Consider the following 24,212-nt stretch of genomic DNA (forward strand, 5'->3'; position numbering starts at 1 on the left):
CCCGGAGGTGCCAGCTGGGATTAAAGAGTCACACTCAGAGTTTAAAGAAGACTCAGTTTTATTTACACCAGCACAAACTTCAGAGATACAAACTAACACCGTCAGTCCAGTTCAGTCAGTTTATTGGTCCATGTGGCCATCCTCTGGCCAATGAGAGAGCAGAGTAACACCACGGCAGTTCCTGTTTGGTCAGAGGGCCATTGGGCTGACCCCGGTGACCTCAGACAGAGATCTTGGTGTTCCTGAAGCTCGAGTTGTCCCTGAAACAGAAGACAGAAGAGGTCTCACTGCTTTATCAGCATCGTTTCCCACAATGCATTTCACCAGTCAGCAGTGACAAGCACAGCTGTTAGTTTAAACACAGAATTAGTGTCATCTGGGCAATCGTTGCTCAAGAGTTCAGTTCGTCCTGTAATCGGAAGGTTGACGGTTTGTTGTGTCTTTGAGCAAGACACCTCACCCGTTGCCTACTGGTGGTGGTCAGAGGGCCCGGTGGCGCCAGTGTCCGGCAGCCTCGCCTCTGTCAGTGCGCCCCAGGGTGGCTGTGGCTACGATGTAGCTGCCATCACCAGTGTGTGAATGTGTGTGAATGACTGCATGTAGTGTAAAGCGCTTTGAGGTCCTTAGGGACTACATAAAGCGCTATACAAATACAAGCCATTTACCATCTGCTGCAATCCTCCTGCTCTCTAAACACACTTGAGTGTTTACAGTGGCTTTACAGAGTGGACAGAGGGGTAACAGTGGGTTTACAGAGTGGACAGAGGGGTAACAGTGGGTTTACAGAGAGGACAGAGGGGTAACAGTGGGTTTACAGGGAGGACAGAGGGGTAACAGTGGGTTTACAGGGAGGACAGAGGGGTAACAGTGGGTTTACAGAGTGGACAGAGGGGTAACAGTGGGTTTACAGGGAGGACAGAGGGGTAACAGTGGGTTTACAGAGTGGACAGAGGGGTAACAGTGGGTTTACAGAGTGGACAGAGGGGTAACAGTGGGTTTACAGGGAGGACAGAGGGGTAACAGTGGGTTTACAGAGTGGACAGAGGGGTAACAGTGGGTTTACAGGGAGGACAGAGGGGTAACAGTGGGTTTACAGAGTGGACAGAGGGGTAACAGAGGGGTAACAGAGGGTTTACAGAGTGGACAGAGGGGTAACAGTGGGTTTACAGAGTGGACAGAGGGGTAACAGAGGGTTTACAGGGAGGACAGGGAGAACACGTACATTTGATCTCAACTTTGACCTAAAGAAAACAAATGTCCTGATTTCCTTTCATTAGATGAAAAGTGGCTCCACCTCATGTCCCAAACATCAACAGAGGACAAACCCTGTTTAGAGGATCATGAACCCTTTAGACCTGCCATAGAACTAAGAACGACATATGTTTATATGCTGTGGAGCAGTTTTTGGAAGCATTTCAAGTTGCTATACATCAATACAACTGTTATAGCCAATATTTTAGCATTAAGTCCATAGTAACTACATAAATTGCAAAAAAGTGCAATAAACCAGCGGTCCCCAACCCCCGGGCCTCGGACCGGTGCCGGTCCGTGAGTCGTTTGGTACCGGGCCGCGAGAGTTGAGGCTCAGGTGTGAAATGTATGGTTTTCAGGGTTTTTATCAGTTTTCAGCGTTATTTTGTTAGCGTTTTTAGCGTTTTTATCGTTTTTATCGTTAACTCGGTTTTCCTGGTCTTTTCACATCCATCTTCATCCGCTTTATCCGAGGCCGGGTCGCGGGGGCAGCAGCCTAAGCAAAGAGGCCCAGACCTCCCTCTCCCCAGCCACCTCCTCCAGCTTATCCGGGGGAACACCAAGGCGTTCCCAGGCCAGCCGAGAGATATAATCTCTCCAGCGTGTCTCTCCACCTCACCCAGGAGGCGCCCAGGGGGCATCCTTGTCAAATGCCCGAACCACCTCAGCTGGCTCCTTTCGATGTGGAGCAGCAGCTGCTCCACTCTGAGCCCCTCCTGGAGGGCCGAACTTCTCACCCCATCTCTAAGGGAGAGGCCAGCCACCTTTCGGAGGAAGCTTATTTACGCTGCTCCCTTCTCCCATCACTCGAGAACAAGACCCCGAGATACTTGAACTCCTCCACTTGGGGCAGGAACTCATCCCCGACCCGGAGTGGGCACTCCACCCTTTTCCGGCTGAGAACCATGGCCTCAGATTTGGAGGTGCTGATCCTCATTCCCGCTGCTTCACACTCGGCTGCGAACCGTTCCAGTGCGAGCTGGAGGCCCTCACCCGATGAAGCCAACAGAACCACATCATCCGCAAAAATCAGAGATGAGATTCTGAGGCCACCAAAGCGAAAGCCCTCCGCCACTTGGCTGCGCCTAGAAATCCTGTCCATAAAAATTATGAACAGAACCGGAGACAAAGGGCAGCCCTGGCGGAGCCCATCACCCACCGGGAACGAGTCCGACTTATTGCCGGCAATGCGAACCAAGCTCTTACAACTGTTGTATAGGGATCGAATCTTTTCACATGTGTTATGAATAAATCTTATTTTTTTCGGTACCGGTACTAGTTTTATTTTGTTGACACCTTAAAAGCCAGTCTGTGAAAATATTGTTGGGCATAAACCGGTCCGTGGCGCAAAAACGGTTGGGGACCGCTGCAATAAAGTACAAAAAATTTGAAAATCGTTTTTATTTTTTTAACATATATTTCTAAATAGAGAAATTTAAGAGGTTTATCCCTCAAAACTGTAAATCCCAAAAAGTTGCACAAATAGTTTCCCACCACAGGGAATTTATTTTGTGTCTTCATAGTTTTATTTTTGAGATACAGCAATTTTTATATACTGCAGGAAAAACGAAAACCAATCCTATAATGCAAATTTGCAGAGAAAACAGCAGGTGCGTCAAAATAAACTATTTAAAGCAGCGCGATTTGAGTCCTAAGCATCCCAGCAACTATTCAGAAAAGCATGAAGTCAAACATGACTTTTAAAAACATCGGTAAAGGCCTACAAGTAAAAAACTACATTTTCTGAGAAAATGAAGTCACTTCCGGTTTCGGGCAGGTAATGGCGGACATGCGATAGCTCATGCTGACGTCTATTCTAACGTAGGAAGTGTTACGAACAGCTGATCGGATCGGCAAAGCGTGTTTCTGGAATATTATGTTTTTGTTGCTGCAAGTGCTTTTTATGCAGTTTTTGCAAAGCTATATGTGGAAGGGAACTGTGACCGAGGACAAGCTGATGGCATAAGATGTAAGTACAACTCCTCTGGTTTCATATGCAAAAAAAATTATTGCGCTAGCTTACACGGTTCCGGTTCTACCGGGATTTAAAAATGGTTAGGCAAAACGGAGCGTGCCGCTCTAACTGGTTTTAAAGGGTTAAGTACAGATGGTTTAGAGCTGAGACAGGTGACTTTGATCACCGTCAGGTTCATATGAATACACTCAAAGCATCAACCAACCTGACAGCACAGTGTTAGCAGCAGTAACAGTAGCAGCAGTAACAGTGCTAGCACAGTGGTAGTACCTGAGGCTGTCGTTGTGGGTCTTGTACTCCATGATGGTGTTAGCTGGAAGGTTCAGGACTCGTCTCAAAGTGTCTCTGATTCTGGACGTCGTCGTCTGGTCGTTGGACGTCCTGTTCCAGATCGACAGGATGTCCTCCTGACAGACAGACGGGTTACAGACAGGTCAGAGGTCAGATGCTATCATAAACGTACCACAGGCCTTCAAGCTTGTTTAAACCCAGCTAATCTTAGCTAATTATAGGCCAACAGCTAACAGATCATCTGCAGAGGCTTATTGAAGAGTTTCAGTCAGGTTTCAGAGCTCAGCACAGCAACAGCTTTAGTGAAGGTTACAAATGATCTTCTTATGGCCTCTGACAGGAAATGGTGAATGGACTGGTTCTCCTATATCACTTTCCTACTCTGAGCTCTCATCAAAGCACTTTACACAGCGTGCCTGGTTCGCCCATCCACACAAGTCCTTTTTCCTATCTAATATTTACACACATACTCCGATGGATGCATCAGAGCACAACTCGGGGAACCAGTTTGGATCTGGGAGACAGACCGTCTAATTTTAAGCTTAGGCTAAAGGAGCAGACTCCTGTCAGTGGAGGAGCAGCAGCTCTCCTCTGAGCTCACTTCCAGCGCTCATATATCGGACTCACTGATTTGGTCTGTGAACACAGCTCGACAACATTGCTGCCACAGTCTTCCATACAGGACACACTGAGGCCAAACAAGACCCCACCCGTCCAGCTGAACCCACGCTACCCACTGATCAGATCACATGATCCAGACTGGAAATACTTTTACTTTGAAAGATGTCGTGGGAGGTCCCTGAGCTCTGAAAGTGGAATTCAGCACTGAGCATGACGCTCAGTGTAGTTTCATTCTTATTAAAAAAAGGGGACCAGCACACCAGCACTGGGTAACCCTGGTAACAATCACAGAAGTCCTCTCTCTGCTTGACTCCACAGACTTCCACAGTCATCACTAGCTGCACTTTAGTAACACAGTTCTATTGTGTTTTACTTCGACAGCACCGAATCCCAGTTTGAGCCCTGATCTCTAAGGTAGAGAAGGTCTCCGCTCTGCCTCATTCCGACTCAGAGCAGCAGCCCTGCAGTAGCACAGCACTGCAGTGGTTGTGTGGTTACCTGGAAGCGTATGGAGACCACAGCCCCACAGATCTCCTCTCCCACCATGAACTGCTCGCCCAGCATGGCCAGGATGATGTTCTCCCAGAACCGACTCGCCAGACCCTTACGCAGCCGGATGATCCACTTCCCCCCACTGCGGTTAGACTCGTCCTGCACAGGTGAGACAGACAACAGGTGACACAGGTAGGAGACACAGGGGGGAGTTTGAGTGCATCAGTCATGTGACCACACAGCTCTAACATCACTGCAGGAAGTTATCTGGGACAACTGGTACGAGCAGCACAGCAGGGGGCGGTACGGGATTGCTGCAGTATCAGTACTCCTTTAGCGCATGAGTACATCTCCAGGATTACTCCTGCAGTACTCGAGTACACTGATGAGCAGTTAATACTTTTCTGTTAAAACAGCTTTTCTGTTAAGAATTCTTAGTTGAATTATTATGTATTGTTTATTTTCACGTGTTTTATTTAATCTGTTGTATTGACTATGACCTAACGTTCATGTTACTTTTAGCCTTTTGTGTACAGCTGTGGGACCGCTCGTCTGTGAAGCGCTACCTTTCTGGACATGGGTTTAGGGACCAGACAAAGAGTTATTAAAAAACCTCCATGAGAAGATCACCCAGGAAACAGTTCCCCTGCCTGGGGTTACCAGGCCCAGGATGTGGCTGGGCACAGCCAGGGAAAGGGACAGGGGCCCATCGCCGTACTACGGGCCATTTAATCCTTAAGCAACCACTGCAAGAACTTGGTCCGCAGAGCCGTCAGTAGGTAGGACTAGTTCCTGGTGGGACATGGTACTCTCACCGATTCTGTTCAGAATCTTCATGTACAGAATTTACAGGCACAGCCAAGAATCTCATCTCTGGCTTTCGTGCAGATTGGTTCTGTTGGTTTCATCAGGTGGTGTCCTCCAGCGCGCACTGGAGCGGCTGCAGTGATGCTGCACCGGTCCATGGTGGTGAAGAGAGAGCTGAGCCTCCTGGGCAAGGTGTGCTTGTCGTGTTCTCCAGGAGGAGGCCAGCAGGAGGGAGGTCTGGCACGCTCTGCTCAGGCTACTGCCCCGTGACCTGCCCCCCAGTGAAGGAAGATGGATGGATACCCCTCATCTTCATCAGCACTTCACTAAGAATTCATTGATGCTTCCTTCATTAGTACTTTCTTGGTGTGGGTGTGGCCTCACACAGGCGTGTCTGGTTCGTGGTGATGTCACTGCAGCCCTGCATGTGTTGTGTGTCTATGATGATTTTATTGTTGTACTTTCATTTGAGCAGCACAAATCTGTCCTACACGAGTACTGCAAGAGTACTGCAGGAGTACTGGGTACTTAGTTACCTCCCACATGGGTTTGATGCCCTCCTTGAACAGGTGGAAGTCGCTGTGCCCGCTCAGGTCACCTGGCCTCACCAGATGACTGTAAAACCTCCAGAACTGCTCCACCTGAACACACATTATTGGCTATCAGAACGATCGATCGCACAGACTTACTGATCCGGTCAGACTGATCATGTGACTGAATCAGAGAGAGAAGAAATAAAATCGTGTCAGACTGAAACTATCAGTAAAGCTGACGGGGTGTGGTCTCAGAGGAGGCGTGTCCTCACAGAAAGCTGTCCATACGTACCGAGGCCACGGTGCCGATCTGTCGTATGTTCTGCTCGTAGCTCAGAGAGCTGGCGGGACGACTCGGGGTCCTCCTGCTGTACCAGAAGGTGTAGTTATACTGCAGGGGGTGCTCACCTGCACCTGGACACACCGTCTGCAGGTTACAAAACACACATCACAGCTGCTGACCAATCAGGCCCTCACAGTCTGAGGGTTTTAAGAGTGTCTAAACTCAAGGCTGTCCTTCAGAGGGCCGATTACGTCACAGTGACGTGACGAAGGCTGCTGCAAATGCGTCGTCCTTTCCCTCAGATTTCAAGGATGGGTTATGATGTGGGTTGGCACATCATATCCCAGGATTCATAGCACAGCAGAGGATAAAGTGGGGCGGCCGAAGAGTAAACATTTAAAAGTAAGTGCTGAGTTTTATGACTCTTATTTATGCGGCGATACAAAAGTTCCAACAGGAACATTAAACAATACTTTTAGCTGCCTGTCAGCAAAGTCACGTGACATTGTTTTTATGAAGCACTTATAATGTTCAGTTTAATCCTACAGAGATGTGATGATTTTATGCATAATTAAAGTCAGTCATATATCCACAAACACAACCGTTGTCTGTCCTCTAACGCCACGTGTCTCAGCGAGACTTCCACCTGGGATAACATAACGTGCCTACAGACACGAGCACGACGTGAACAGGTAACCAGGTAAAACAGAGGAACAGGTTACCTTGCGCCGGTTGTTGTTGTTGTTGTTTCCATCGGCATTGTCAACGTGACAATCTGTCTCCTGTGCGTTGTCATCTTGGGGACTGAAAGACAAACAGGAAGTACTCAGCAGGTAATCCCAGGTGTCACCTGAGGGACGTGCCCATGGTTTATGGTGGACGAACAGCTAAAATGCTTGAGTCATCTTTACGTTTGCTTTTCCACTGATATGTAGCCTGCATGTGTTATCACAGCAGGGCCGCTGTACACCGAACGACCAGCAGATGGCAGCAGTGAGCTGTTAAACGGGGCTTCGTGCGCCCGAAACCATTGGCTGGAAAGATTCGACACACCGCACCGTCACTACTCACAGGTGAAGTCGCCCCTTTATCTCACGTCCTTCCTAAACTCCATTTAAAAGACGGAGCCCTGCGCTGACGTCACACCTCCACAGGTCCTCTCACTTGTACACAACAGCGCACGCGACCGTCTCACGCTCCGAAACAAACGGACTGTTCAGGGAGGCTGTGTCAATAAAGTTTAGACCCCGACTGCCTGGATAAAAACGCTGTTGTTAACGGCTAACTCTTATTTCACGCAGTCTGTTTAAATAAAGTTTGAATGAATCACACTGGATGCTAGCTCTACGTGCTCGAGCGTTATCTGCAGTTATTTCCAGGTCAAAGGTGAGCCTTACCGCTCCAACTGATCCATCTCTCCTCCGTCTCTCGTTCTGCTCCTTATCTCCGCCTGTATCACCTGTACTTTTCTATTTTTAATCTATTGTCCCTACTCGGCTTCTACTCAACACACTGGACTGCGGTGACGGCTTCTGTCAATGCGCATGCTTACGGCGGAACAGTGGACGGAAGGCGCGAAGGGACAAATATAATAGCTGTCACTAATCGCACTTTCACGAAAGGTTATAAAAGCGAAACATTATGTCCATAAGTATGGAGGATCAACGCGGGATAATTGACTTCATTAAAAATAATAATAAGTGATATATAAATATTATGGCGGGCCCATAGTGCATAAACTACAAAATTATATTTATTAATATATGGAGGACCAACACTGCACAATCAATACATTAAAAAAACGATAAACGAAAATACACTTCTCTGCATTAATGTACACTTCTCAAGTCAAGTGATCTTTATTTATAAAGAACATTTAAAGGGCATCAAGTGTCCGCCAAAGTGCTGAACAGAAGGATAGCATAATCAAATAAAAAGAATTAAAATAGATGAAAGATGAAAAAATAGAAAACATTGTGACATCCCATATGTTTGTAAAAATATATGTGTACATGCAAATATGCACATACATATACAAGAGTGTACACATTCACACACAAGCACACATATGTGAACATAATACATGTATACGTTTGTACAAGTGCAAACCCAACACATGTCTTTAGATGGTTTAATACAGGGGTCCCCAATCCCAGTCCACGAGGGCCGGTGTCCCTGCAGGTTTGAGATCTCACCCTGGGTCAACACACCTGAATCACATGATTAGTTCATTACCAGGCCTCTGGAGACAAGACAGTTATTTATCTATTTAAATCAGCTGTGATGGATCAAGGACACATCTTAAACCTGCAGGGACACCGGCCCTCATGGACTGGGATTGGGGACCCCTAATTTAATAGGATTGTGTGGTCAACAGTGTCAAATGCTGTCTAAGGAGCTTGGAAAAAAAAGATGTCATATATCATGGATTGATTAATACCCAGAGTTATTTGCATTTATTTTCCTTGAAATACGGTGAAATATCTTATTATTTTAGTTTTATTTATTTCATTTTAAAAAAAGAGCAGTTAGGACTCAAAGGTCACAGCAGCACCTGCTGGACGTCAGAGGAACTGAACATGTCTCAGGTGAGTAAAGCACACACACACATACACACACACACACACACACACACACACACACCAGTTAAACTTTTATTTTGAAACAACAAAACAACAATAATCCATAATAACACTGATCAATAAGTGCTTTAACACCTGGGCATGGTGTTATAACATCAGGCTCCGCCCTTCAGGTGACCTGCTCTCCTATGTCAGAGGGTCAAGAAGAATCAATAACATCACAAATCAATACATGAAGAAACCAATTAGTTAAAAATCATTAATACATCAGAAAACAATCAATACTGATCACATGGAAACAAACACATCACATCTCCCCGTGTGTTATCAGTCACTATAGTAACCATCACAGTCGATGATGTCAGCAATGAATGATTAGCATGCAGCAGGGGTCGGGGCTTTGATCTCTCACCTGAACAGGAAAAAACCTTCACATAAAACTATTTGAATGTAGCCCTGCCCTAGGAACTGGCAGCCAATGAGATTAGAGGGACGGGGTTTTCACTATGGTAACTAAACCTACCCACAGTTCCTTTATCCAGTGCAACAACTCAGCTATCTAATAGCTAACAGGCTAATGCTAACTATCTCAGCATGACTCATGAGCCAACAGCTAACAATGCTAAGTAGACTAGCTAAGGGCTAACGGCAGCAGCTGATTGGTTCAGATTGTCGAGTACTTTGATCCCTGATTAACGAGGATGATATGCTGATCGTAAAAATCTGTTTAAGTGGGTTCAAATCAACAAAATACTCCAAAAGATACTTCCAATAAACTCTGAAGGTATCTTAAGTCTCTAGACTGCATCATCACAATGACTCCGCCCACAGCTGGTCAGCTCTGCCTTCCTACTGGTCAGAACTGATTGTCATAATCTAAATATTGATTGGTTATTGGAAGTTTTATTGCTCTCACAGTGACCACAGTGTTCACTTTGCTGGTTTCAATAAAGTTATGTCACTCAAAAATAACATTTTATGAAGTTACAGCTGCTTGTCAATAAAATTTCACTCAATAAAGTTTGACTGTTTTTGAAAAGTACAGCAGCTAACAAGCTAACAGTAGCACCGATTGGAAGACTTTTGTGACGTCACCTTCATCATCAGCATCGTCATTTTTTCCCAGCCTGCCTTTGGCATCATCAAAACCCCACTGACCTTTGACCCTGAGATTCATATTTCTATGACAACCGTCCAAAAGACACAAGGACAAAAAACCTCTAAAGAAAATCTATGACATCAGATGACGAGTCTGTCGTCATCATCATCATCATCATTAGTATCATAATCATCACAGTAGTGCAGTAAACAAACACACCAGTGTGGGTAGGTGTGTGTCAGTGCTCATTGGGCATGTGTCTTATGGTGTGAAAGATCCAGTCCATCTTCGTGCTCCAGCCGCCGTGGTGAGCGTCGTTCATCTGCTTGGTGAAGTACTCCAGTGCCTCCTGCTGGCTCTTCTCTGAATGACAGACAAATGGGTTAGAGACAGACTGGTTAAAGAAAAGACTTACAGGTCGTGTCCAAATTCATGGGCTGCATCCTCCTGAGGACACATTTGTAGACCGATTACGTCACAGCGACGCGCCGAAGGCTGTCCAAATTCGTAGACTCCTCTGAATGCAGCCGACAAGTGTGGCCTCCTTTTACCCGAATTTGAAGGATGGGTCAGGTGTGTCCATCATGGCCCACCATATCCCAGAAATCATAGCGTGGCCCAGCCAAACTCCAGTTTCCGGCAATGGCGGCAGCTACTAAGTTTTAAAATTACTGGTATTAATCTAAGGAGCTTGGAAAGAAAAGCGTCTGGACTTGTTTAAGTTGCTTGAAGATGTTTCACCTTCTTCAGTTCTAGGGTCAAATAGTGGAGAGTCCCAGATTTAAACCTAGTGGGAGTTTCCCCCCCCCAAAGAGGGACAAAGGACCCCCCAAAAAATAAACTTTTAACATATTTTCAGGCGAGAATGTGGGCGTGTAAACTTCTAATATCTGCTCAGTTTATCAAGATATCGCATATTTGCAAAAGTGCTTCGACGTTTTTGGAGACGTCTGTTACCCACCAGCTCGATAGCTAGCTGAGAGCTCGAGGGTCACTGAAGCCGCCGAGAACGACACAACTCCCGGCACATCATTTTCAGATCACCGCGGACTTTCGCTACTCAGGTTAAATGTAATATAAGAGTCATTTAGACAACCTAAAAATGTTATTGTTGGGCTTTTTCAGTGTTTTATTTGTTCGTGAGTCAATCGGTTTGGCTGAGATTAAAGTTATTAGATTAGATTAGATAAAATAACACTTTATTAATACCCTGGGTGGTTTTCACACAGCTGAATAAACGTCAAACAGAAAACTGATTAAACAGAAGTGTGAGATGGTCAAGAATTTACGCCGAGTTTATTAAACTCCACCAAGACAGCGGTGATGCTAATCTGAAGGCTAGACCGTTCAATTCCACAGCCGTTTACTTCCGGCCTACCCGACCTTCTGAGGACCCGGCCCACGTAGACCACGAAGGCCGGGTCCTCAGGAGGATCCAACCCATGAATTGGGATATGACCTTAGACAGGCCAGTCTATGACAGATGGCTTAGAGACAGACGGGTTACAGACAGTTCCAAGTACTGAACTGTCCCTGTGATGGACAGGAGATGGTTGCTTAGAACAGGCACTCTGCTGCCACCATGGATTGGTGGAGTTCTAGACATCTACAGCATCATAATACCACCTGTCTCCTGCCCGTCCGTCACTCCAGTCTTACCCAGGGCCAGGGTTTTCCTCAGGTAGGCAATGTCATCAAAGCTCTGCAGTTCAGGCATCCCGCAACCCAGCATAAGGGAGAAGAGATTGATGAAGAGGCTGGCGTGCTGACGGATGGCGAGGTATGCTTTGTAGCACATCTCCTGGAACCTAAACAGGTAGACAGAGAGTGAGGCGGGCTCAGAGGGAGACAGGAGGAGGTGCAAAGAGGAGGGACAGGGCACCTCTCGAACTCCTTGGTCTTGGTGGATTCCTGGATGCCTTTACTAATGACGATGAGGAAGTCCTGAGTAAGGACAAAGGGTACACGCTCCCTCTTGTAGCCAAATTTCTTCTTCTTGTGATCCAGGAAGTGACCAAAGTCAATATGGAACAGCTGGAGGAGGCAGACAAAGAGTTAGGCGGCTGCAGTCCCAGGAAGAGCTGTCAGGGCGTGGGGTCAGAGGCTCACCTGTCCATTCTCTTTCACCATAATGTTGGAGTTGTGGCGGTCTCCGATTCCCAGGATGAACGTGGCAACGCAGTAACCAGCACATGAGCGCGTGAACAGGTCGATGGCCCGATCGTACCTGTGGGACAGACAGGAAGTGAGCAGAGGGCAGACAGGTGTTCATGCAAACATGTGTGCAGAGGGGTGTGCTCACGCTTCGCCGCGGTTCTTGTCTTTGATCCAGTGATGCAGCGTGTTGGAGTTGAACTGCAGCGCCCCCTTCAGGCCTCCCTTGCACTGAATCTGCATGATGGTGAAGCTGTTCTTCACAACCTCGATCAGACCCACGCAGTCACCGATGGAGAGGCATCCATAGGGCAACATGCTAATACACAAACACACGCTCCGTTAGCCAGGTGTCGGTGTGATGTCACAGGTAATGTCACGGGCTCTCACCGCAGGTCCAGACCCTGGTTCTGCCAGATGTTCTCCATGATTTTAATAATCTGCAACGTTAGCATATCCTGACGCAGGTCTGTAACAGAACACACTACGTTACCCACAGTGCCCTGGCACAGCTGTAAACAGCAGTAATACAGTTAGCGCCAAACTCGTTACCATCTCCGTTCTTGAAGATGATCTCGTTGTTGGTGAAGAGAAGCTCGGACATGATGTCAGGGTTTTCCCAGTTCAGCCACAGGGGGCGCTTTGCCGAGGACATGATCCTACACTCCTCCAGCCTAAAAGCACACGACACTTTTTAAACATTGTTTTACTTTGTTGTTTTTCAAGCCTGAAAACACGCTGATGCAGTCAGGAAGCTCTTTAAAGAATAAAACACTTAAAGTCGGTCAATATGCAGATGAATCACTTTTATATTTAGAAAACCCCACATTTCACTACCAAGAGCTATAAATATCCACACTGATCTTAGTCATAGTCACACACACTAAAAGATCTGGTCATGCAATGATCGGTCAGGTAGGAAGTCATGCAGTTATTTAACCAGTTATGCCTACCTGAGATTTCCCAGCTGGTGAACTGGATTCAGTGGAGAGACGAATCCCTGCAGAGCTTCCATGTAATCTGGACGAGACATGTGCTCAACCAGAAACTTCATCTGAGTCTGACAACCAATAGCAGTACAGAAACACATGTCACCGTCAGCCAATCACAAGTCAGATTTAAGTTGCTTTGTTTGTTTTCATACTTTCTGAGTCTCGTCCTTCTTCTCCTGCTTCAGTGTGTCGGTCAGATTCACCAGTTTATCCATGGCCTCTACCTGCACACACACACACACACACACACACACACACACACACACACACACACGCACATACAGGTGTGTTAGTAGCTCAGTTATACAAACGACCAGGTGAGAGAAGCTTCGTTAATCACTGACACTGCTGTTTCACTCTGCTGCTCTGTGTTATTTTCACGCTCTATTCTGTGTTTAACCACCTAATATTTTTCCAGCATGATACTTCCTGTGAGTATGTGTCCATGCTTCTGATTGGTCTTCCAAGGCTTCCTGGTTCCTGTGAACTATCTCACAGGTAGACTGATAAATCCTGGGCTGAGAGACACTTTTGTTGTGTGGTGATGGTCTTAGGTTAAGAAAAACTAGATAAGGAGCTCATGTTGAACTGGACTCAGAAGACCAGGTGTGTCAGGGCTCACCTGTCTGTTCAGGTGCTTCAGGTACATCCCGCAGGCTCTGCAGAAAGCTTCCAGCAGCAGACCGAAGCGTCGGGAAACCGTCTTGTTGTGCATCTCTGACCTGTGAGAACACTTCCTGTTAAATTAAAAATGACCAAACAGACATGTTAGATCCCTCAGGTAAACACCAGGACATTTGCACTCACTTCAGGTGCCAGAAGAAGAAGTGCCCTATCCTCTGATTGGTCAGAGCTTTCTTTATCAGGAAACGGGCCAGAGGATTGTCCAGGTACATCTCATACTTCAACACCTGCAGAAAAGACCATGAGACAAAAGACGAAAGATAAGTGTATGTATGTGACAGTACACAGACAGGTGAGGAGTCCAGGTGTGTCTGCAGTGTGCTGCAGAGGACTGTGTGAGGCACACAGCAGCAGGTGTGCAGACCCTTTACCATTTACCATTACCACACGCACCTGTACAAGTTGCAACAGGTACTGCGACAGCTTGTCATCCGTCAGGCCCTGCACGAGGCAGCGCAGCGCAAACTCTCGGACCATTGGGTCGGGAAAGTTACAGTCCAACAACTCGAGAGCCGACTCGGGCTCCATCAGAGGCCACTCCTTCAACAGACAGTACATCTGAGGGAGGGGACAGGTGACAGAGAGACAGGTGAGTCAAAGTGAGGGTTTGAAGCATTTGTCCCTGACTGTGATGGGAAGTTCGGTACCTGAGAAACTTCGTCTCTGGAGTTCCATTTGACAGAAAGAAGCAGCTTAGGGAGAGACTCTGGGATGTTTACACAGTAATGTCTGCAGAGATACAGACAGGCAGAGACACAGGTAGACAAATGGGGAGAGACAGGTAGACAAGGCCGGTGGACAGGAACATGCACAAACAGAGAGAGTCACGTGAAGCTGCCAGACATCTAAAATCAGACAGACAGAAAGGTCCAGAAAGTTTCTGTGTCAAAGATCACGTTAGGTAAATCTGGGACTATTTAAACCTGTTCAAATATACCTGGATCGGAGGTTTAACTGTGGGTTCAGAACGTCACAGCGTTCAGAGGACATGCCTCCAAAAATACACCTGCAGGGTGTTCACTCCATTACATTCATTCTCACCTGTGTCTCCAGAGGAAGTCCTTCTCCTGCTCCGAGAGCTCGTACAGCGGATCTCTGGAGCAGAGAGAGCGAAGCTGCTCGGCATCGCCTGACGAAACACTGCTGTCACAGGCCAAACGGCTGCTCTGAGGGAGAGGTGAGAGACGGGTGAGAGACGGGTGAGAGACAGGTAGTCTGAGGCAATTGCTGAGTCTTCTGTATTTGGATCTGAGTCACAGGTAAACACTGACAAACTAAAACACACAACAACATCAGAAACACAAACTGCACAGGACTGCTGCTGCTCTTCGGTCGAGATGAAACCTATAAAGATTACACCACAATTCCCAAAGAGGCAAAAAGAAGCCAAAGGCAAAACAGCTGGAGAACAGCTGGAAAGCAACTGTGTTCACTTTGAGGAAGACCTCGAAGAAGAGCACTGTTAATGGAAGGAGAGCACACAGGAAACCACTACCGATAGATAGAGGATCTTTGTAGAGGACCTCTGGTAGAGGACCTCTGTAGAGGATCTATGTAGAGGACCACCTCTGGTAGTGGACCTCTTTAGAGGATCTTTGTAGAGGACCTCTGTAGAGGACCTCTGTAGAGGACCTCTGTAGAGGACCTCTGGTAGAGGATCTTTGTAGAGGACCTCTGGTAGAGGACCCCTGTACAGGATCTTTGTAGAGGACCTCTGGTAGAGGACCCCTGTACAGGATCTTTGTAGAGGACCTCTGTAGAGGATCTTTGTAGAGGACCTCTGGTAGAAGACCTCTGTAGAGGATCTCTGTAGAGGATCTTTGTAGAGGACCTCTGTAGAGGATCTTTGTAGAGGACCTCTGGTAGAGGACTACCTCTGGTAGTGGACCTCTTTAGAGGATCTTTGTAGAGGACCTCTGTAGAGGACCTCTGTAGAGGACCTCTGGTAGAAGACCTCTGGTAGAAGACCTTTGTAGAGGACCTCTGTAGAGGACCTCTGTAGAAGACGTCTGGTAGAAGACCTCTGGTAGAGGACCTCTGTAGAGGACCTCTGGTAGAGGACCTCTGTAGAGGACCTCTGTAGAGGACCTCTGGTAGAAGACCTCTGGTAGAAGACCTCTGGTAGAAGACCTCTGGTAGAAGACCTCTGTAGAGGACCTCTGGTAGAGGATCTTTGTAGAGGACCTCTGGTAGAGGACCTCTGTAGAGGATCTATGTAGAGGACCACCTCTGGTAGAGGACCTCTGTAGAGGATCTATGTAGAGGACCACCTCTGGTAGTGGACCTCTTTAGAGGATCTTTGTAGAGGACCTCTGTAGAGGACCTCTGTAGAGGACCTCTGGTAGAGGATCTTTGTAGAGGACCTCTGGTAGAGGACCCCTGTACAGGATCTTTGTAGAGGACCTCTGGTAGAGGACCCCTGTACAGGATCTTTGTAGAGGACCTCTGTAGAGGATCTTTGTAGAGGACCTCTGGTAGAAGACCTCTGTAGAGGACCTCTGTAGAGGATCTTTGTAGAGGACCTCTGTAGAGGATCTTTGTAGAGGACCTCTGGTAGAGGACTACCTCTGGTAGTGGACCTCTTTAGAGGATCTTTGTAGAGGACCTCTGTAGAGGACCTCTGTAGAGGACCTCTGGTAGAAGACCTTTGTAGAGGACCTCTGTAGAGGACCTCTGTAGAAGACGTCTGGTAGAAGACCTCTGGTAGAAGACCTCTGTAGAGGACCTCTGTAGAGGACCTCTGTAGAGGACCTCTGTAGAGGACCTCTGTAGAGGACCTCTGGTAGAAGACCTTTGTAGAGGACCTCTGTAGAGGACCTCTGTAGAAGACGTCTGGTAGAAGACCTCTGGTAGAAGACCTCTGTAGAGGACCTCTGGTAGAAGACCTCTGGTAGAAGACCTCTGTAGAGGATCTTTGTATAGGACCTCTTTAGAGGACGTGGTCTGAGGATTTCACACACACACCAAACCTCGGGGGGCAGAGAGGGAGTTTTTAATGTTGTAGTTACCAGGCCGTGGCAGTAGTTGTAGCCCAGTTCTCTGCTGATGGTCCAGTTGGCGTGCTCTTCAATCTGCTGCTCGTCAGGAAAAACAACGATCTGATTGAACCAGGAGAACTCCAGCTCCACGCAGGGGGTCTCCTGCAGACCACAACACCATCATTAAATACTTACTTCAGGATCAGACACATTTCTACTGTCTGAGAGAACTTGTTGGGTACCTTGTTGGGATTTGAACCCGCGGCTCCAATGGGGTTGAGCAGGTCCTCTAGGCCATGGGGAACAGGCCACAGGCTGAGAGCCACCTTACCACAGACCAGGATGTCCTTGTAGTCAAACAGGTTTACATTCCCCCAGGCCAGAGGGCAGTGCTCCTGTGAGACAGGTGAGACAGAGGATGTGTCTTGGCTCCTCCCCTTCTATCGAGCATGCATCGATGGTCATTTCACCTGATGTAAAATGTGCTGTTCTTATTTAAACAGCTGACTCTGAATTGAATCTAACAATAAAAATAATTAAATCCAGGAGGAAACAAAAACAGCATGTTGATACGAGGAGATCCTGACGGCTGCTCCAACAATGATCTGATTATATTTGGAGTATTAGTTCAGTTCTCTTCCAAACCCCAGCAGCTGTCTGTGGTAGGTTTTAGTATCTACTAAAATAAAATAAAAGCTTTCTAACCTCTTTGTTTCTATTGAATAAGAGGCATGAACTGTGCATACGTGTGTACTGCTTTTAGCTGTTCACATCTGACTGTGAAGCAGATGATATGTAAAAGGGCATTTTGCAAAATACTTTAAAAAGATTTTTTCCTTAAAGAAATCTATTACTTTGTGCAGTTTTTTATGTCATGTGTAATTTCCATTGCACATATCAATCACAGTTAAATTAAAGGGTGGTGACAGTGGAAACAATGGAGCTGAGCTGTGATGTCATCAAGTACACGCCCGTTCCAACATTAGAACGATCGGCGCGTCCTCCAGTTCTCAGGAACTCCAGATTCCCGTGGGAACTTCAGAAGCACGAGTGGGACGAGTACGGACTTGCGTACTTGAGTACTGAGAAACGACCTGAGACAGGTTCAACCAGCAGTCTTACTACACAGATCACCTGTACTCCCTTATTTCCTACCTCCTTAGCTCCTTTCCTTCCCTTCACAGAGCAGATAGACAGGCAGAGTCTGGCTGAACGAGGGAGGTCAGCCAGGTAGATGTCATAGGTCAGCCACTCATTCCACCTGAAGACAGACAGGTAAGAGTTAGCTGCAGACAGGCAGGTAAAAGGAGCGACAGGAGGGGGGCCGATGTTTTAACGTGTGTGTTTGGGTGTGTCGTACCTGGGGTTGGAGCAGGGCACTCTCTGGGTGTTGACGTTGTCACAGAGCGGCTCTCCTCCGTGATAGATCCCTGTCCTCACATAGATCTACACACACACAACAAAATCCTATCTGATGTTTTGGTGGGACTGATCCAACCATCCACCCAAACATCCAGACATCTAATCCAGTCCAGTGAACCGGCCCCCAGTGCTCAGAACCTCTGCAGAGTCCTGGGTCTCCTCCTGCTACGACCCTGTGAGTCCTTCTTTGAACATTAAAGCTTCTCAAAGCACGTAATAATTACTGGAGTCAGGGCTGATGCTTGATCATGATAACACCTGTTAGACCCCACATGTGATGCGGCAGGTCCAGGCAGCGAGTACCGACTCACCTTATCGATGTCTCTGATGTTCACGTTCACGTACGTGGCGCAGAGCAGCCGGACTCTCAGCAGAGTGTTGAAGGCCCACAAGGAGCGAGGAGGAGAACCGTCGCCTCCTCCTGGACAGGGAGACGGCTGAGGAGTCCGACGGCTGAAACACACACAGCTCAAGTCACCTCCTGTCCTGTGTCCTGTGATACCTGCAGGTGTGACACCTGTGACGGCCATACCTGTAGGAAGGCGTGACGAAGCCTGAGGCGGGAAGCTGAGAGTAGAGGCTGTCTTTGGACACGAGCATCAGGTGAGGAAGACGTCCCACGATGATGCAGGAGCGGATGTACTGCAGACACACAGGTGAGGAACTGAAGATCACCTAATCCTGGATGACACTTTAAGCTCACGTTGGACAGTCTCACCTGTCCTGTACGTGACATTAATGTGAACTATGGGCAGCAGGTAGGTCAGGTGTAGGACAAACTGTGACAGGTGCAGTGAAGCCACAGGATCAGCTGTTACCTTATACTGACTGAGAGGAAACTTCTCCAGCAGGTACTCATCGCAGCCACACACCTGAGAGGCACACAGGGAGGGAGACAGGTGAGTCGTCAGGTGTGGGGCCAGACAGGTAGACACAGACAGACAGGCGTACCTTAAGGATGTACTGGCCCTGGTACTCCTGAACGCAGAGGCGGAGCTGCTGAGGTGAAAGGTGCATCGATCGGCTTTTCTTCCTGATGGACTCGGCGATCAGCTGCTCAGGTAAACTGTCGTGACTAACCTGCACACACACACACACACACACACCTGGTGACTACCTCACTTCCTGTTCTGATTGTTTCAGGAACCAGCTCAGTGTCCAGGTTTACCTTCAAGGTGTACTTCTGTTTGGAGTTTGATGGAGACACGATCACCCAGATGGTCACAATCAGGCGCCCTGCACAGACAGGTACAGCAAGTCAGACAGGTATACAGTACCGCTACCAAAAAACAGATTTATTCATAACATCGGGAAAAGACCCAGGGAAACCGAGCTAACAATATAAACGATATAAAAACGATAAAAACCCTGAAAGCCTCGACTCTTGCGACCCAAACGACTCACAGACCGGTACTGGTCCAGGACCTGGGGGTGGGGGCGGCTGTGCTTGTAGCCTAAGTGAAGCAGATGCATTACTTAACAATACTGTAGCTTCTTTAAATGGATTCAAGGTGCAACAGGGAATTCGGCAAGCATGTCCTGTTTCCCCTAAGCTTTTTATATTGGCAACTCAGTTGTTAACACGACATACAAGGAATATCAATTTTTAATAAAGACTTCAAAATAAGTCAATTCACAGATGATAAGTCTATTTTTTTGAAAGATAAATGCGAGGTAGAGAAAACTAAATTTTCTCCAAAGCTTCTCGTCCCTACCCTCACCTATGGCCACGAGCTGTGGGTAGTGACCGAAAGAACGAGATCGCGGATACAAGCGGCAGAAATGAGCTTCCTCCGAAGGGTGGCTGGCCTCTCCCTTAGAGATAGGGTGAGAAGTTCGGCCATCCGGGAGGGGCTCAGAGTAGAGCAGCTGCTGCTCCACATCGAAAGGAGCCAGCTGAGGTGGTTCGGGCATCTGACAAGGATGCCCCCTGGGTGAGGTGTTCCAGGCATGTCCCACCGGGAGGAGGCCCCAGGGCAGACCCAGGACACGCTGGAGAGATTATGGCTACGTTCACACTGCAGGCGAAAGCGCATCAAATCCGATCTGGGTCACCGTCGTATGTGGTGCTGAATCCGATACATATCCGATGTTTTAGAAAGCGACTGCTGTTTGATGGTCATGCCGCATTAAATCCGTCTTTTACGTCACTGACACAAGACAGACGCCAATTATCAGCGCCAGAGAAGACATCGTGAACGCTTCCTGGCCATCCCGTGTAGATGTCAGTGAAACTGTTGGGAAGACAACGTTGGAGAAACGTGAACATTTTCTTTGTCCTGTATAATCTGCAGATTCTGACAGAAATCTATCCTTTGAAGCAGCGCTCCTCTAAAACAGCAATAAGGATCATTATTAGGTTATTTACATTATTATGTAAATAACAAAATAACTTAAAGCAAAACTTGGCAAACGTAAAGTCCGAAGTCTTTATATTAAGGCCATCAGTCAAACATCCTGTTGCTCTGGGTCTGAACAGAGCGCGTTGTGTGTGACGTCTTCTTTTGCGCATGCGGCTGCTTTGAGCGTTCACACTAGAGCGCGTTTGCTGTCACATTTTATTTGTAGTGTGAACGAGCAGACAAAAAAAATCGGATTTGATCAAAAAATCTGAATTGAGCATCAAGACCTGCAGAGTGAACGTAGTCTATGTCTCTCGGCTGGCCTGGGAACGCCTTGGTGTTCCCCTGGATAAGCTGGAGCAGGTGGCTGTGGAGAGGGAGGTCTGGGCTCGTTTATCTCTCAGTATCAAAAAATGTGAACCCGATTCATACAAGCTCTGACTCCTCAAGTTAAATATATAGGGCTGATAATATCTAAAAAACCCAATTAGCAGAGAAGACACTAATATTTCTAACTGTATCATGGAGATGAAGACATCACTCAGCCACTGGTTAACCAGAGACTCGCTATTTTTGGCAGAAACATCCTATCTAAAGCTGGAGGCATCTCCAAATTGATTTATCCTTGTCCCTCTCTACATATCTCCTCTAAAAGCATTAACACAGAAAAATGTTGTTATTTTATTTATTTATTTTTTTCTAGTCATGTGTGTTTGTCATTAATCTGTGTTCTAATATTTCAGTCCAAACAGTCACTGTGAAACTTCTCTGTTGTTGAACAATTCTGTGTGTACCTGTTTTTCTTTGTTGCTTTAAATCAATAAAAATATCTTTGAGAAAAAACATTAACACAGTTATTTTCCAATTTTTGTGGAGGAATAAAACCCATGACATAGAAAGATCCCTGAGCAGTTATAGACTCATGTTACTTATGTATTTTTGGTGTTGCTCCCCCTTTTTCTCTATGCTTGTACATATGTGTGTGTGGGTGGCTGTGTGTCTGAGCACTCGTTTATAGGCGCCGTCAGGCCTGGTGGGTGTGGCCCTGCTAGGGGACTGGCCACACCTGAAGCCACGCACCTGCTGCTGATCAGGCCTCGTCAGGGGAGCTACTTAAGAGAGTCTTGGAGCTGACGTGGGATCATTTTGTGAGACTTCCTGGCAGTTCTCCAGCTGGTCTGTTTGTGTGAGCCTACCTGTGTAGCTGAGGGCACTAACGGCTGCCTCTGTTTTCCCAGGAGGATTGCTGGAACTAGAGGGCAGCAGACACATTGGCACAAACACTGGGAGGAGACACGGAGTCGGGAGCACACGGGGATGTATTACTGTACAGTTTTCACTGTAAATAAAGAGCACTGTTTGCATCACAGAGTACCGCAAACACTGCCCACATCCCCACGGTCTGCCAACACAGACCGTGACAATACAGGTGGTATCAAAGCTCCAGAATTAGAATTTATGGATGGCACCATTAGAATTAAATGGTTAAAACCTTGTCTGTCACAGCCAGACTCTACATAGATCCCATGATCCTTGTTTAATAAAATAGGAGGATCAGACTTTATTTTGAAATGTGATTTTGAGGCAAATAAAATCCTGATCAAGATATCAAACTTTCCAAAACAGACTTTTTTGGAAAATGAGATTTACCCACAACTTCTCCCCATAATTCAGCCTTATGGAATCATAGGGTAATAACACTTAATCAAAAATCAATTTTCAAGAGTGACTGGTTAAACAAAAAGATTATATTCATGACAGATTTGTGGATGATAGCGGTGTCATTCTCAGTTACACGGACCTTTCAGAAAAATATTGTCTAAACTCAAAGAGAATATAACACATTCAGTGCACTGGTCCCGCTGCCTCGGCTTCATTTGATTAAAAGTTTATGATATACAATAATTTCTCATCAGTGCTCCCAAATTTATTGCCAGGGCAATGTCAGCTGTTTGATAAAAATGCAATAAGAGTATAATTAGTAGATTCTTCAAAGACAAAATATGTCATAGTTACAACAGGATGGTTACATGGTTCTAATGTAGTTGTTTCATATACACTGGATAAAGCGTACTGAAAATTATGAAATAGCCTATTCTACCTAAAGTTACAGAAACACACTTTAATCCTGTGGCAGAATTTCTAATAAAGAAAGTTAAGAAATTGGATTTCCCTAAATATTAATGATGTGCCACTATTTGAATTACATCATAATTTTTTACATGGATCATCTGCATTGGGTGTCTCAGACATTATTCACATCATCATACTTTTGAGTAAACATCATTGTGCTACATGGAGGAGCGCTCAGCTTCTCTTGGGTTTTATTGATGATTTTAAGATTGTCTTTGCTAAAAAAGACAAAAAGCACACATGCCAAATAAATAACCAGGATAATGCCCGTCTGTTATTCTAAATTTGACTTATGCTGGGGCTAATATAGTGTTAAGTAATGCAGCTGCTTCACTTAGGCAGGTTGCTGAGTAGACATCTGTGCAGTGGTTTGTTTGAAATCTACCACTTTTTCCTTCAGTTTCCTTGTCAAGAAACAACTTCCTGTTCAACTGAAACAACTTCCTGTTCAACTGAAACAACTTCCTGTTCAACTGAAAGGTTTTTCAGTAGTGACAGTGTTTCAGTAATAATGTCCCTCACGGCACCTCACACAGGAGAGACAGGTACAGGGTGGTTCTGGGCCCAGCAGGTGTGGGAGTACCTTTGTCCAGCTTGCTATAGATGTGCTGGGGCAGCTGGGGACTGGACTCCACGTTGGGGGGGTAAACGTAGAGCGCCTGGCTGTGGGCCCCCCCTCCTTCCCGTTCCTCCATGGCCTCTCTGCACACACTCAGTATGGAACGGCGGAAGTCCTGGACCTCCGGGTCCTTCATCATCTCAAACTCGCAGACCGGCATCCCGATGGCGAAACCTGTGGGGGGAGGAGTCTGACTATGAGGTCATAGTGTGATTACATGTGATGGGGCGTTCGCTTACCGATCTCACGGTTCAGGATTTTCTCCTCACGGTTGCCGAGGGGCTCGATGACCTTAAGGATGGGGTGGAACAGGCGCAGGTCGCACAGCCGCCTCGTCTCATCGTAAAACTCCTCCCTCTCAGCCTCCTGGGTCACGCCCACAAAGATGTAGCACGACTCCTCCTGGCCAATCGGAGACCGGAATTTATAGTTGGACTGAGATAGAAGGAAGGGGCGGGGTCAAAGTTAAGAGCGTATACCTGCAGCAGGTGGTACAGGGGGTACTTCCTGGCCTCGGAGAAGAGCTGCTGCTTGATACTGATGAGAGGAGTTTCCCTCAGACACTCCAGGCTAACCATCATACCTGAGGAATGTCATGGAAACAGCATGAAAACGCCATGGAAACGCCACGGAAATACAATCCAACAGAAACACAAATATTACAGGTGAGCTGAAAGAGGACGAAGGTAAGCCTGTACGAGTGATGCTTGTGTTCAGCCTTAAAAACAAAGCTGTGACGTCATGATGTCATCTGTTGTCCGACATTATGACGTCACAGAGCTACACCCAAGCTTACATCCGCCCGTGGCTGTACCGTTAGGCAGGCAGCAGTCCACCAGGATCCGGGGGGGCATCAGGTGGAGCCCCCATAGTTCCCCTGACGATGGCCTGGGCACCATGGCAACCAACAGTCACACCTCACCTCAGTGCTGGGCTACCTGTGAAGAGAGAGAG

The 24,212-nt window shown here is 47.0% G+C and overlaps 2 protein-coding genes across 2 annotated transcripts in view; both read right to left on the reverse strand.

Moving 5' to 3' along the window:
- Positions 1-40: 40 nt before the first annotated feature.
- eif4e2rs1 (eukaryotic translation initiation factor 4E family member 2 related sequence 1) lies at positions 41-7,800 on the reverse strand. The gene is made up of 7 exons (XM_080882196.1): positions 7,651-7,800; positions 6,976-7,057; positions 6,263-6,397; positions 5,974-6,078; positions 4,637-4,789; positions 3,497-3,633; positions 41-260 (listed from the first exon to the last, which is right to left on the reverse strand). The coding sequence occupies exons 1-7, from the start codon at positions 7,665-7,667 to the stop codon at positions 221-223; spliced, it is 669 nt and encodes a 222-aa protein (XP_080738322.1). The 5' UTR covers positions 7,668-7,800; the 3' UTR covers positions 41-220.
- A 689-nt stretch (positions 7,801-8,489) lies between these two features.
- LOC308396049 (phosphatidylinositol 4,5-bisphosphate 3-kinase catalytic subunit alpha isoform) overlaps positions 8,490-24,212 on the reverse strand; it is a 20,057-nt gene continuing 4,334 nt past the window's right edge. Inside the window, exons 2-28 of the mRNA XM_080881112.1 lie at positions 24,073-24,196; positions 23,738-23,841; positions 23,498-23,660; positions 23,223-23,432; positions 19,333-19,400; positions 19,116-19,244; positions 18,983-19,036; positions 18,697-18,806; positions 18,476-18,617; positions 18,103-18,188; positions 17,898-18,003; positions 16,985-17,137; positions 16,773-16,904; positions 14,806-14,930; positions 14,412-14,493; positions 14,158-14,322; positions 13,888-13,991; positions 13,703-13,802; positions 13,233-13,304; positions 13,042-13,148; positions 12,641-12,762; positions 12,479-12,557; positions 12,237-12,407; positions 12,044-12,161; positions 11,817-11,968; positions 11,594-11,742; positions 8,490-10,297 (exon numbers count right to left, since the gene is read on the reverse strand). Coding sequence (XP_080737238.1) covers positions 10,173-10,297; positions 11,594-11,742; positions 11,817-11,968; positions 12,044-12,161; positions 12,237-12,407; positions 12,479-12,557; positions 12,641-12,762; positions 13,042-13,148; positions 13,233-13,304; positions 13,703-13,802; positions 13,888-13,991; positions 14,158-14,322; positions 14,412-14,493; positions 14,806-14,930; positions 16,773-16,904; positions 16,985-17,137; positions 17,898-18,003; positions 18,103-18,188; positions 18,476-18,617; positions 18,697-18,806; positions 18,983-19,036; positions 19,116-19,244; positions 19,333-19,400; positions 23,223-23,432; positions 23,498-23,660; positions 23,738-23,841; positions 24,073-24,157 — 3,213 coding nt within the window. The 5' untranslated portion in view covers positions 24,158-24,196 and the 3' untranslated portion in view covers positions 8,490-10,172. The remainder of the gene's footprint in view (positions 10,298-11,593; positions 11,743-11,816; positions 11,969-12,043; positions 12,162-12,236; positions 12,408-12,478; positions 12,558-12,640; positions 12,763-13,041; positions 13,149-13,232; positions 13,305-13,702; positions 13,803-13,887; positions 13,992-14,157; positions 14,323-14,411; positions 14,494-14,805; positions 14,931-16,772; positions 16,905-16,984; positions 17,138-17,897; positions 18,004-18,102; positions 18,189-18,475; positions 18,618-18,696; positions 18,807-18,982; positions 19,037-19,115; positions 19,245-19,332; positions 19,401-23,222; positions 23,433-23,497; positions 23,661-23,737; positions 23,842-24,072; positions 24,197-24,212) is intronic.

The sequence above is a fragment of the Rhamphochromis sp. 'chilingali' genome, assembly GCF_963969265.1.
Source record: "Rhamphochromis sp. 'chilingali' genome assembly, chromosome: 1".
NCBI classification, from domain to species: domain Eukaryota; kingdom Metazoa; phylum Chordata; class Actinopteri; order Cichliformes; family Cichlidae; genus Rhamphochromis; species Rhamphochromis sp. 'chilingali'.

Coding starts and splice junctions, on each gene's coding strand:
- eif4e2rs1 (XM_080882196.1), bottom strand. Junction 6,079..6,262: donor AGATCGGCACCGTGGCCTCG/GTACGTATGGAC, acceptor ATGTGTGTTCAG/GTGGAGCAGTTCTGGAGGTT. Junction 261..3,496: donor ACCCACAACGACAGCCTCAG/GTACTACCACTG, acceptor CTTCTGTTTCAG/GGACAACTCGAGCTTCAGGA.